A 13,258-nucleotide genomic window follows, 5' to 3' on the forward strand; every position below is an offset into this window, starting at 1 on the left:
GGATAGACAAAGGAAATTATATGCTTTTGGAAAGAAAAATTATATACTGAGCTCTCTTACTCAATTTACAAGCCTGAAGCCTCCAGGGCTTAGCAAAAAGACATTTATAGAGGTTGTAATGTAATGGTAGGTTTGCACTATTAACAAATTTACTGAGTTTTTCATTTGCATTACTGCAGGATAATAAAATACATTGCCTTTCTCCAGTACATCCTCAGCGACCTGACAGACTCATTTATAACTATGTATACCACAAAGGCCCTGGATTTCCAAAAGCACATGGCTCTCTTGTCACCTGTAAACACCAGGAGGTATGCCAGGTTATGATGACAAGTAGAAAGCCTCCTTTAAAATTTCAAAGGATTCTTCAGATCTGAGAACTTAGAGGCTACTTGAGCTGCTCTGGCAGTCTTTTCCATTAAGAGGATTATTTATGTTTCACAGAATCACCAGATATTCTGTATTGTCTTACATCTGCTATACAATATAAGCGTGTGCTTCTATGGAGTTCCAGGCCGAAGCCTTTTCCCTGGAATGTGTGTGCTGACTTACTGGGTTATCCATTCTGTTAACCAAAGTGCACAGCTGCAGGTTCCCTTGGTTTCACCCCAGGACCTTTTTATATGGGCTGGGATCGAATGCAGGGTTCCAGGTGATTCACCTCACGATTCCTTCAGCCCTGCTTCCTCTTGGATGACCTGCATATGTCTGAGGAGTCTGATAATCTGCAGCCTGTGCCTGTCCTGGGAGTGTCCTCACGGTCCTGTCGTAAGTAGACTGGGGTGCAGGCTCCCATCTCAGGCTGCTCTGGGGGGAACAGCAGGCAGGCAGTCCCGGTACCTAGTGGCCGGACTTCCATGGCCCAGCTCAGGCGGTGCCGTCAAGTCTCCCGGGTCACCTGCTGTTTCCTGCAGCACTCACTGCAGAAGGTGGGCTCTGCTGCCTCGTGGGTTCTCGCCGACTTTCTTCAACCCAGTCTTCAAACTGGAGCCACGAAACCTGTTTTTTCTCAGTGGGGTTCATTTAAGCTGAAAGCATCAGATTTAAAAGAATAAAATCACTCTTTCCTGTAAGCGTGGTGCAGATGCTACACCTCTGTGACGTACAGCCGACCTGCACAACACCATGGAGGTAACGCAGCGTGCCCGTGCCAGATGGCATCGCAGTGTGCAGAAGTGGGTGGGTCGCAGCGTGGGCCTCTGATTCCATCCCCTGCCGCATGCCCTGCTCCACAGCCTGGGTGGGTGCTCCAGAGCTGCAAAGGAATGGGCCCGCCCGTCCGAGGGCCACACCTGAAGCGCCTCAAGGCTGTGCTTTCCTCCTCTCACCAAGAGGATGGATGGGCGGAGTCTGTCTCAGACCACAGGACACCAAGAACGGTCCCCAACCCATCTGAAATGCGATGTCCCACCAGGCTAACATAGGAACTTTGGCGTTATTCACAGGGAGCAGCCGTCACTGGGAGCAGCGTCCTCTTCCATCCATACTCCAGGGCCTAATGTGGGCTTACCTTTGAAGGAGATCCACGAATTACTGTTATGTGCCCACATTTATTATGGCTTTGCCTCAGCGGTCTAGCTGCTTCCCCGTCTTCTCATCCGTTTCCTTTCTGTCTTGTGCTTTGGCCAGCACCAGGGCTGTGCAGAGGCCCCGCCCGTCCTCCTGCTCTGCTCCTTCACCTTTCATGATGCATCTCCACAATCCAAGCCCACCTCTCACCACGACTCCTGCCTGCGCCCATGACCACGAGATCTGACGGCGTCACCTCCCCCGTCTCCTCTGTGAGACCCCTGTCCAGGGGAGGGCTGCAGGACTTGAATCCCACCCATCCGCACAGTCACCCCTTGATCACAGGCCAATTGTCTTGGTTACTGTTTTGTCACTGGGACAAAATACCTGACACCCACCAGCTAGAGAAGGGAAGGCTTATTTTAGCTCACAGTCTTCAGAGGTTTCAGTACACAGTTCCCTTGTTCCAAGGCAGGGAAGCATGCATGGCACAGGGACGTGGCAGAGGAGAGCAGTCCACAGTACGGTAGGCAGGAGCAAGCAGCAGGAGCCTCCCTTTCCCTCTCTATTCCACCCAGGACACCAGCTGATTGGCTGGGCCACTCCAACCCAAGTGGGTGCTCTGTCTTTAGTAAACCCTTTCAGCCATACCCAGAACCACACTAATCCAAACAGTGGACTGATCCAGTTACCAAACACCCATGGCCCAGTCAGTCCCAAAAACTGCACTGGGAGGACATAAGGTTTGGGGACACGTTTTAAATAACACACTATAACACAAATCCATTTGCAGTCACTCGTGTATTAAGCACTGTCCAGAGGAGGGAGCAGAGGGACACAGGAGCTTCTGAGGGTTAAGGGAGGACCAGCAACCATGATGTAGCGCCACGACTGCAGGGTTTGGATGCAGTGGGAACATAAAGAGCAATGGGGAAAACTGAAAGAGGAGGCTGAGCTCACGCCGCACCCGGGTTCCTCTCCCACAGACCCTGCCTTTCTAAAGGCCCCTTCACCATTTCCTGTCCTGAGAACACTTACTTTGCCAAGGCCCCAAGACCACATCTTTTCCATTTCACTCTTGGTTATTTTATCTGGCTTCTGTCTAGAAAGAACTATATCTTAAATTTTGCTCACCTTATTTTGATTATAAAGTGGAAATGCTCATATTGGATAATACATGTACAACAGGCATAAAAGAAAAAAGCCAAAACGTCTTCATTGGCATCATTGGAAGTCAACCACACGACCGTGCTCCTGTCATCCACGGCGCTGTGATGTGTCCCCTGCTGACGGCTTTCTGAAGACACCCACAAAATCTCACTCACCAACCCAAATCTACACACGCAGGTTTTGAAGAATGGGAACCATAGCTAAATCCATGCACAGCATGAAGAATCCAATAAAATGATGCACCAGCGGGGCACACACCGAGTCCGGGAGATCTCAGCTATTGTTTTTCACTGTTGTTTATTGAAGTCTGTCAATCCCTTATCCATCCAACACCCCCTAGTCATCTTCTTGTCTAACAGTTGTGGTCCCGGGGTCGCTGAAGCCATGACCGTTCATCAGAGCACCTTGGGGTGTCGAGGTTTCTGCACTCAGAGCTTGTAAATGATGCTGCTTATCTTTCCTCCGATCCCCTTTAAAGCCTTGGTGCTTGCGTGTGCAGGTATCATGGAAAGATGTGGGTAACTAGACGTACCTGTGCTCTCCAATCTGTGTGCCATGAGAGTTGTGATGAACACACCCACACAAGCTGCTTTCCCCTGCTCAACTATTTGTCTCAAGAATGACTCCAGAAGGACATAAAAATAATTACATTTCTTGTATTCACTGTAATGCTGTTTTCCAGAGAGTTCCATGGATGGCTCCTCACACACTTAAGGACCGCTCCGTACCTGTCTGAGCACAGAGGCCCCAACCAGGGTACGAGTGGCACAAGCTGCTGGCCGAGCGCAGACCGCAGGGATGAGCGGCTGCTGCTGACTCATCTCCTGTCGGGGGAACGCAGGCCACCAGCCCGCTCAGCCACGGTGTGCAGAAACATCTGGGTCCCAGCTTGCAGCCTCCGCAGGACAGAGCGGGGAGCAGAGTTACAGCACGGCTTCACGCAGAGGTCCTCAAAAACTCTGCATTCGCTAAGGTTTTCACAATTTTTAAATGTGCAGAAAAGTCAGAAACAGGGTCAGCAGTATGATTCACACAACCTCTGCAGAAACATTTTAGTTCTCTGGAATTTGGGCCTGCCTGCGGTTTAGCCATTCCTAGGCTGTTTACAGATCCTCTTTGGAAGACAGAAATCCTCACTACCAGCAGCTGTACCCCAAAGAGCACACAGGTACCTGCCACCTTCAACTCACCTTTATCAGATGTCAACAGACTTACGTGACACTGACAACTCACCCTAAGCACAGAGAAAGGCCGCTGAACGTCAGTCTAAGAGCCACGCTGTTGCATTCTACCTGCAGGGGCTCTGGCCCTGCAGGGCACACGCAGCTTTTGTTCACCAGCTCTGGGTCCTGTGAGCAGGAGCAGGGCAGCCAGGGCTGAAGGTGCTCACAGGCCCAGACTCTGGGAGTACAAAGGGTGGGGGTGTTTTTACTGCACGATGTCCAGGGCTTCACTCTGAATCTGGGGGGACCAGAACTCTTTCGGGTGACATGTCAGCCACAATATGCGGCACCTGGCCCTTCCATGTGGTTGTGTGGCCTGAGGTCCACAACAAGAATTCTACCACGAACCTGGACTCAGGGTCAGGGCTGCTCTGGACGAGATGAAACCACACTGTCCTGATCCAGCCAGACTGGGCCAGGGGGTTCTCCCAGACGCTGGTGCGAAACCCAGCAGGTGCTCCGAAGCCTTTCTGGAAAGCCACACCCACACCCACTGTCTGGTTCTGGCTCCGCCCACTTTACATGGACTTGTTCTACCTTATTAAATTTAAAAACTGACTTTATGCAGTTACAGTACTCAAACATAACAGAAATTTTTTCAGTTCTAAATTTTAAATACTCGAATTTTTCACAGTAGACCTTCCTCAAAGCCACTTCCCCAACCCCATGGTAGATCACAGGTCAGTGCATCTTCAGATGGAGAATCAGCTCGGGCTCTGGATTCTCAAGTGACCAGGAACTGGGGAGGAACAGAGAGACAAAGGCCAGCCTCGTCCTTCAGGGGTGCACTGCAGACTGCACACAAGAGAGGTTCTCAAGATACCTGGTCAGTCACCTCAGCTACAGAAAGTCTGAAAAACACTTGCATAGTTTAAATGAGAATTTTAGCCCTCTCTGTTATCTTTACAGCCATGATCTTCAAAGGCAGATCCAATGGAAGTCATTTCAAACCAGCACAACAACAATAGCAAGGTCTTTTATTCAGAGGGATAATTTATGCTCAGAACAATTCGTTTCCATGGTAACCTTCTGCCCTGCAAATTGCAGGAGTGTGGTTTGTGAAACCAAAATATGGCGGTTTTAAACCATATTGAACACTGCTCACAAAATCAGCCCCTCTCACCCCTGACATGAAGACTTCTCAGCTCTTCCACACACTTAGTTCTCAGCAAGGAGTGGCCTTGGTCGAAAGCTGCGTGTGGGATTTCACTCTCACCAGCCTTAACCATTCATTGGAACCCAGGTCTCTCAGATTCATTTCTTTGTCTTGGTAGCCAGTAAGAGACACTGACAGTCTCACGTCAGAGGTCTCTATTAATTTTCTGTTCTTTTTTCCAAACATGAACCTGTAAACAGGATTGCTTTTCCACGCTGAAGTTAAAAAAGAAATTCAAAGCACACAAGGCATATGGTCATTTTAGCAACAATCAGGAATGCTCCACCCCTGAGACTACAAACAGCCCCAGTCCCTCAATGCTGAAATATTAAAGGAAACTTGGCCACGGGGTATCCTTTATCTCTGTTTGGCCTTCAGTGGCAAGAAATACAACCAGTGCTGTAATGTAGTGTTTCTAAGTAGAAATGTAGATAAAACAGTTTTAAATACTATCTCCATTAGTATGCTCATATCAACTCTAACTTGAGATGATTTGTCTAAGGAACTCATTTGTTTGAAAAAAGCAGCAATGAGTTATTTGCCTCTGACATATTTTTGCAATTTAAAAAATGCTCCCAGCGACAGGCAGGGTGCCGGAGCAGCTCTCCTGACATCGCCTCCCTCCAGCCTGGTAGGGAAGCATCTCGATTGCTACAGAAGCTCATTTTTATGGAAATATGCTCCAGAAGCTTCCAGGAAAGCACCCTTGTCCCCACCCTCACTGCACAGAATTTATTTTAATTTGCGAGGGAAAAGGCCGAAGAGGCAAGAAGGGTGAGGAGCTTCGGATCTCACCCCTGAGAACGTCTGCATTTCCATTTCGTATCTGTCTGGAGGGAAGCAAGCAAAGTCAAGCATTGCTTAATTCCCTGGGCCTCAGTTTCCTGGCAAGCAGAATGGGTTTGACAACAGCATCTCTGCTGCGAGGAGGCTGCTGTTAACAGTTGCCTTTCCTAGACCTTCATCCTCAGGCTTCCCCTGGGGATGGTCACCGCATCCTCTCCCCACTCCACAGAGAGATCCATGACTGGTGTCACAGGAGAGCTCGGTCGCCATGAAGTTCCAGCTGTGCAACTCAACAAAGGCGGTTTCTCCCCAGCCTCCAGTGACATCCGTGTGCCACGTGTGCAGGCAGTAAACTGACCGCTCTGTCCAGCCCTGCCATCCCCCTCCTCCTGGGGATGCCACGGAGAGAAGTCTCAGACTGAAGCTCCAAGGTATGCAGCAGCACCCAGCAGCCCTGGCCCGGGGAATCCCCATAAGTGGCCAGGCCTCCCATCAGAGGACCAGAGGGAACTCGGTCGCCACCGCCTGCAAGTAGCAGTATTCTTGGCCTTGGACCGAAATACCAGGAATGTTTTAAGTAACAAGGACCATGATAAATTAAACAGGAAGTGAGATAAGGGGGCAAAGCCTGAGCAAACAAGGCTCTCCTCAGTGCGACAGCTCGACAGCTCGTGGTGACCCACCAGAGAAAGTGCACACAAATAATATTTGAAGTTCCAGAACACACGTGTGCTTTTCCCAGCAATGCCGCCCACAGGGAAAGCCAGAGGAGGCCTAAAAAGCAGAGCTGGGAGAGGCGGCCTCAGCCTCGAGAGGCAGGGCCAGCCTGGCCTCGAGGTGCATGAGCTTCTAGATAAACAGGGCAACGAGGGCCACACCTTCCTGAGGACGGTTCTGCAGGGGCAGGCTGGGAGCAGATATCTGTCCCCAGGCCCGAGGGTGCTTCAGACCTGGTGGGTGAGCAGCTGTTGGAGCCCAAGCAGAGGAGGGGCAGCTTCTTTGGCCAGGATGAGAGGTTGTGCAGAGGTGTACTCAGCAGCCCGTGCGCTGACAAGCAGAACTATTAAAGCCACTGAGGCTCAGCCCACCGCAGAGGAGAGTGTTGGTCACCAGGTCAGTCTGGGACTGGCTGCTGGCCCTGCAGCGCAGCCACTGTGACCTCTCTCCGGGCTTCAGCGTCTCCCTTTGTCGAGCGGGTTGGTTACGGCACTGCCCCTGCAAGCTGGCTGCTGGAGGCTGCAGGACACTAACACATGCAAGCTTCTTCCACGGGTCCCACAGCCTCGCCGGCTGCCCTGACCATTCCTGAACTTCCCCTCGCAACGACCGGTACCCACTACACAGCACCCGTGCGACAGAAATGGCACAAAGTGCATGGGCAATTACCCTTTTTTTTTTTTTTTTTGCTGGAAATTGGTACTTTAGTTAGTCACTGCCTCAGTTTAACCCATGACGCCGAGAGCTGAACAATTTGCCCCAGGACACTCGACTGGAAGGAGTCTTGAGCCCAAATCAGGGTGGCCAGGTGCAGGCATAGTGTGATGCCTCTGTGTGGCTGCTTGAGGAAATAGCCGTGCACCCCCAGGGCTCAGCTCCTTCACAGCAGGGCTGTGTGGCTCCCCCCAGCTGGGATTGGTGGCCTCCTGGAGGAGGTGCACCCATCCACATGCCTGGCTCGCTGGGCCAGGTGCATGACTCTTGCCTGTATCCCACAACCCAGGACCCATCGCGCCTGCTCCACGAAGCAGCCCTGCTACTGCCCCAGCAACAGCAGCCGAGGCCTCCCTGCATGGGACCCTCCAGCCCACCTTCTGCTGAGTGTCCCCTGGGGGCTGGCCAGTGAGGGACAGGAGGCCAGCTGGGGCAGTGCTCTGAGCCCCAATGTCCCGCCCTCTCCAGGACCCTCGACCCCTTCCCCTGTGTTTCTGGTCTCCATGAGCTAACAAGGCTGGAGGAAGCAAGCCGGGGTGAACTCTGAACCCTAAAATAAGATGCTAATAAATTTATGCGAGGCCTGACACAGCCTTGGCTCCATCTATCATCAGTCCAAAGTGCACTGAAGGAGAAGGGCGAGAAGGACCCCAGAGCTCACCCAGGGGCCCCCTCATGCTCCTCTCTGCGAGCGCCACAGCCCACTCAAGACCAGGAAGCAGCCTCTGGGTGATCTGCGTCCCGGTCTCCACAGCACAGGCCGGAACCTAAGAGCACTAAAGCCCAGCACATCTGGACACCCAAAGGGCAGTTCTGAGACCCTGTTCCAGGTAAGTACCTCACAGCAGGAGGAAAAGCCTGCTTGAGGTTTTCCTCGGTAGAGCTATACCGATCTAGCGAATTACCAGGAAACTGAAAATATCAAAATGACCTCTTAGAGTTCAGGTTTCCTTTAGATGTGCTGACACAAGCTCTGTTGGATAGCTTACAACATTAGTCAGTCATCAAACACTAAAGTCCCTAAAGTAAAAGTAGGCAAATATTGAGTAATTTAAGAATTTTATAAATTATACAAGTTGCCACTAACCATGAGCTGTTGCTTATTTAAATAAATTTGGGGCATGTTTAATAGGGGTGAGTCATAACAAGGTTAAGAGGCTGGAACAACTTGGAACAACAACCTTTTACATAGTAGAGTCAGCCATTCTGACCTTAGCCAACATTAAAACTACCAAGGGTCACTTCCTCCCCCACCACAGAGGTCTGGTTCAGGAAGCTTTCCCTACCTAATATTTGCTTATTTAAAAGCTTCATGGAGCAAGCCACTTGAATCTACGGGGTCCCCTGGGGTCCTCTGGGGGATGAGGGGACACCCTGTGCCACCCAGAGCCACCCTGAAGGGAAAGGTGGGCAGGTGACCCCCAGGGAGCATCTGGAACCCTTCTGCGAGGGCGGGGCAGGGGTCAGCGAGGGCCTGCCCAGGGCTGCACCAAGGAGCTTGTCAGTCCTTGCCAATGGGAGACTGCAGGGAAGCCCCGAGGAGGACCACAGCACCCTCCGGTTCATTTCAAATCACAATGAACCACAATTGCGGGTGGGGAGGCTGTCACCCATGGCAAGGGGAGAGTCCTTACCTGAGCCTGGTCCCAGCGCCCCCCCCATGCAGCTGGGGAAGGAACTTGCCATGGGAAGGGGGCACCCCAAAAGCTTTATTTCTTCTCAGCTGTTTTGATTCTAAGACGGAAGAAGCAAGCAGCAAACCCTACTGACTGAAAAGCACACACAGAGCCAAAGGGCTCTGCACTGACTTGAAGATAAAGGTCTGGTTTCAAATGAAGTTGGCGGGGACATTGCCACCATCTAATTTAATAGAAACAGCTCCTCCTAAGCTTCCCTGGAAGCTGCCTTGTGCGCTGACAGAGATGTGCACAAACCCCGGATGAGCACTGTCTTCAAGTCAAGGGACAAATGGTTAAAAAGACTTTCTCACACATTTCAGAAAGCCCCCAACAAGGGAGAATAAAAACACGGGAGCATCCTCTTTGGCGGGGTACCATGCACTCACCAGCCAGCGAAACAGTTCCCAAGACTCCCGAAGGCTAGAATCTTATGCATTTTAAGTATGCATCTACGTGAACTTTCCAAGCATGGGACAAAGAAAACCACAGCGAGGAAGCACAGAGTGTGTGGGGCCATACCTTTCCATACCTTTCTCCATCCTAGGACGGTAAGAAAAAATGGGCACAAAGTGGCAAAGACACAAAGGCTGTTCATTTATGGTTACCATGTCGTCACTAATTCTGAACAAGTCTTATACCACAGAAGACAAGCAGAGCCTGCCAGACATCCAACAGCCTCCCTCAAGAACCTGTGATGCTGGGCACACTAACTGCCTCTTCCCGTCTGATAAGCAGAGAACTCTGCCCCCACCTCAGGCTAACTTACAGGCGGCACAGAACGCTGACCTTAATGAAATCCATGTCGAGTTCCATTGCTCTGGGAGACCAGGAAATCATCTGCCCCTTTGGATAATTTGCTTCTCAGCCTGCCAGGCTGCAAGACTGAAAAGAAACAGTCTGAAAACGTCTCTCATAAAGTGATTTCTAATGATGGCCAATGTCTTAAAATTTGTTTTAAATATGCACTTTACTAGTATTCAGGCTTAAATACTGCATGAGTTTTTGTATATGAGAATCCCAAAATAAAAATAATCTAAAGAACAAAATAAAAGATGACAGGAAACAAGGGACAGATTTTTTGCACAGGGGAAGGGACCTGACAGAGGACAGGAGGGCAGGAATTCAGTGTGTCTCATATGCATAGTGACTCCCCACAACGAACGTGGTCACCCTGTACTTCAGACATGTACTAATGCAAATAAAAACTCAAACAGGCGAAATTAACACAAACTGTCATCTAGCTTCATGTGACACATTTATTCTGCATCACAAACGCCTGACAGTGGTGACATGACCTGCATGATAATCACCTCGCTTTGATTTAATTATCTGGCCGAATAAATGGATGAATTTTCACTCACAGGCTGATGGCTTCAGTTTCCAAGGTTCTTGCTTCTTACCCTAAGGCAGCCACAAGGAATAAAACCAGAGGTGGTCCCAGTACAACACATGGTTACAGCCCAAAAGTGCCCATGTGGGGGATTAAAATAAACATCAGACCTAAAAGGTAGAAGCTGGAGCGGAGAGACTCTCTAAGGGAGTCTTTAGCAGGTTCTTTGCTGAATGCATTTATTTGGTTACTTGATCTTCTTACCAATCACATTAGCAATGACAAAAGATATGTAAATTCACAAGGACAATAGCCAGCCAATCTGCTCTGAGTCAGACCCAAGAGGGAGATGCTTTCAGCAGATATGCAACCTGACCCAGCCTTCCAACCTCCCCATAACCAGAGAACGTTTTAGGAGTTACGCTTGGCTACAGCCTGAGAGCTATGCCATAATCATGGACCAAGAACAATTCAAACAAGGGTCGACTTTATTTCACAAAGTAAGTTACCATACGAAATCTGCACATGACTCAAACCCAGAAGAATGATGCGTTTACCCTGTCACAGCTGAATAATTGCATAGCAACAAAAAAAATATGCATTACTAGGTTTGAATCACCATTTTATTGTATGCTTTAAGCAAACAAAATACTACATTTTGGGGAACAATTTAGGACTAACTTTTCCCTCTATTCCCCTCATAAAACTCAAAACTAACTTATCATGATTAAATTATCCTTAAAAACCATATGATCGGTATACTGAGAATAACAAGCGATTCCACTGGATTCGCTTGTTTACTATGAAAATAAACTGACCCAAGACAAAAATGGATCTCTTATAAACTCTGCTATGAGTAAGCGTGAATACAAAGCTACGATTATCAAAAGGCTGCACGGTTCTGCTGGCATTCTCTTCTTCTGCCCAGCTACTGTCATTTCACCTGGAGAAAGCAGCAGAAAGACTAACTGCCAAGTTCCAGATCCCAACTACTCAGTTGGAGCTACAATCTGTCAAACAAAAAAAAACAGCGATCTTAGTTCAGTCCCTAGTGGACAAAAGGAGAATAACCATTACTTGGCGGGTGATTCAGCAAGCAGAAACCTAAGTCACTGTGACCAGACAGGAACAAAAAAGAGCACTGGTCTTTTCCCTCTGGTATCCTCTTAAGGTTGCTCTCTTGACAGACTGCTTCGGAGGAGCCGGGCTGGGTGTCTCCCGTGGGAACCCAGGAATCTGTTACTGCAGGCAGGCGAAGGCTGCCAGTTCACCAGTGAGGACCAGGCCACCCTCCTGCAACTCAACCCCCTCAGCACAGCTGCTTACCTGTCACACAGCCACATAGAGGGCAGAGAGAGAGCTGCAGGAAGGCTCAGTGTGCCTGACTTGGGCATAATTTCAACAGAAACTTTTCAGTGATTTGTAGGGAAGGGAAGAGGCCCTTCCATTTGATCCCTATGCTTTGGGGTCAAATTCATATTCGACCTAATTTTCACCTGGGTACTGAGACCCATGGACCACCCCGTTTCCATAGCCCACGCGTGGGAAAAGAGGACCCTGGGATCCCGACGCCTCCTTGGCACCTCGGGCAGAGCTACAGGTGCACATCTGGGTGGACAAAGGCCAGGGAGCCGGCCGTGAGCTCACATCAGCATTCACCTTCCCGACCTCCTCTCAGGCACAGGAGGAGGAAGACATGCACGACAGAAATGAGTGCGCTTGCAAAATGCAGTTTCCTCCCGTGCATGCACAGTTCTGCAGCTAGACACCACACGAGTGGTTTATATTCTTACTCTCACTTCACATTACTTTCGCTAAAGGTTGAAACAAATTAAAAGTTTTGCGATGGTTTCTGGTGCTAGCATAGTTTCCCAGGGCAAAATCGATCTGTTCCTGCATTGCTGCTGTCAGGACCACTTCCTCCTCCCACCGCTGGCTCCTCTGACTGACTCCAGCTTTCTTTGCTGAAGTTGGGTTTGACAGACAGAGAAATCAAGACTAACTTTACAGTCCCAAGTTGTGCCAGCTTGGGGCGCACGCAGGGGAGCGGGGCTTGCACACGCCCGGGGAAGTCTGCACACACGCCGGGGAGCTTGCACTCGCCCGGGGAGAGGGGCGCCTGCAGGCTTCTAGGCGCTCCAGAGCACCCGGACTCACCTTCTGCAGCCACTGCGTGTAGTTCTCCATGGCGTGCTCCAGGTGCTGCAGCCGGCGCGCAGGCGGCTCGGGCTCGGCGTGGGGCGCGTCCCGCTGCAGCGCGTTGTTGCTGAGCGCGTCGCCCGCGCAGCCCGCGTCCAGCTCCGGCAGCACGAAGGTGTAGGCGCAGGGCCCGTGCTGCACGCGGCTGAGCCTGCGGGCGCCGGGAGTCGGGGCGAGCGCCAGCGCCAGGGCGAGCAGCGCTAGGCCGGGGGGCACCCCCATGGCCCCTTCACAGCGCGCGGGCCATGCGCCCCTCCGCCGCTCGGGGGCTCGCGTGAAGGCTGCACATCCACGCCTGCTCCGAGGCGGCTTGACAGGAATGCGAGTGTGTGCCCGCGCGCTGCCGGCTCGGCCGCGATCGTCTTACAGCCGGCTGGTGCTCGTGACCTCGGTCCCGCAGGCCCCGCCCCTCCGCAGCCTCGGGGAGCCAATAACCGGGGCGGTCCACCTTAACGCGCAGTAACCAGGGCGCTCCACCTTAAGGCGCCGGCCACGGAGGCCTCAGCGCCCGCCCGCGCCCGAGGAGCAGGGAGAAAGTGGCCCAAGTCCGGCGAGGTCGCCTGGCTGGGAAATGATGCATCTGCACGCTGATTAAAGTCTCCGGAACTCTTCCTCCGGACGGCGTGGATGAGCGCTGACCTTAGGCCCGGCTGTCACCCAATCCAGCAGCTCCTGGAACCCAGAGGAGAAAGCAGCCGCGCACTGCCGCCCCGGGTCCCCTGGGTCTGTGGCCCGTCCCCCGGGCACAGCCGCGGTGGTTCCGGGCCTGAGCACC

General features: G+C 51.4%; 1 protein-coding gene across 2 annotated transcripts in view; it reads right to left on the reverse strand.

The window, feature by feature from the left end:
• Positions 1–12,860, reverse strand: part of Angpt1 (angiopoietin 1) — a 174,589-nt gene extending 161,729 nt beyond the window's left edge. For both annotated transcript variants that reach the window (XM_005008213.4, XM_003479828.5), the window contains exon 1: positions 12,442–12,860. In XM_005008213.4, the coding sequence (XP_005008270.1) occupies positions 12,442–12,705 (264 nt within the window). In that variant the 5' untranslated portion in view covers positions 12,706–12,860. The remainder of the gene's footprint in view (positions 1–12,441) is intronic.
• Positions 12,861–13,258: the final 398 nt, after the last annotated feature.

Source organism: Cavia porcellus, unplaced genomic scaffold (genome assembly GCF_034190915.1).
Source record: "Cavia porcellus strain 051 isolate PalLab524CR breed Dunkin Hartley unplaced genomic scaffold, mCavPor4.1 scaffold_10, whole genome shotgun sequence".
In the NCBI taxonomy this organism is placed as follows: Eukaryota; Metazoa; Chordata; class Mammalia; order Rodentia; family Caviidae; genus Cavia; species Cavia porcellus.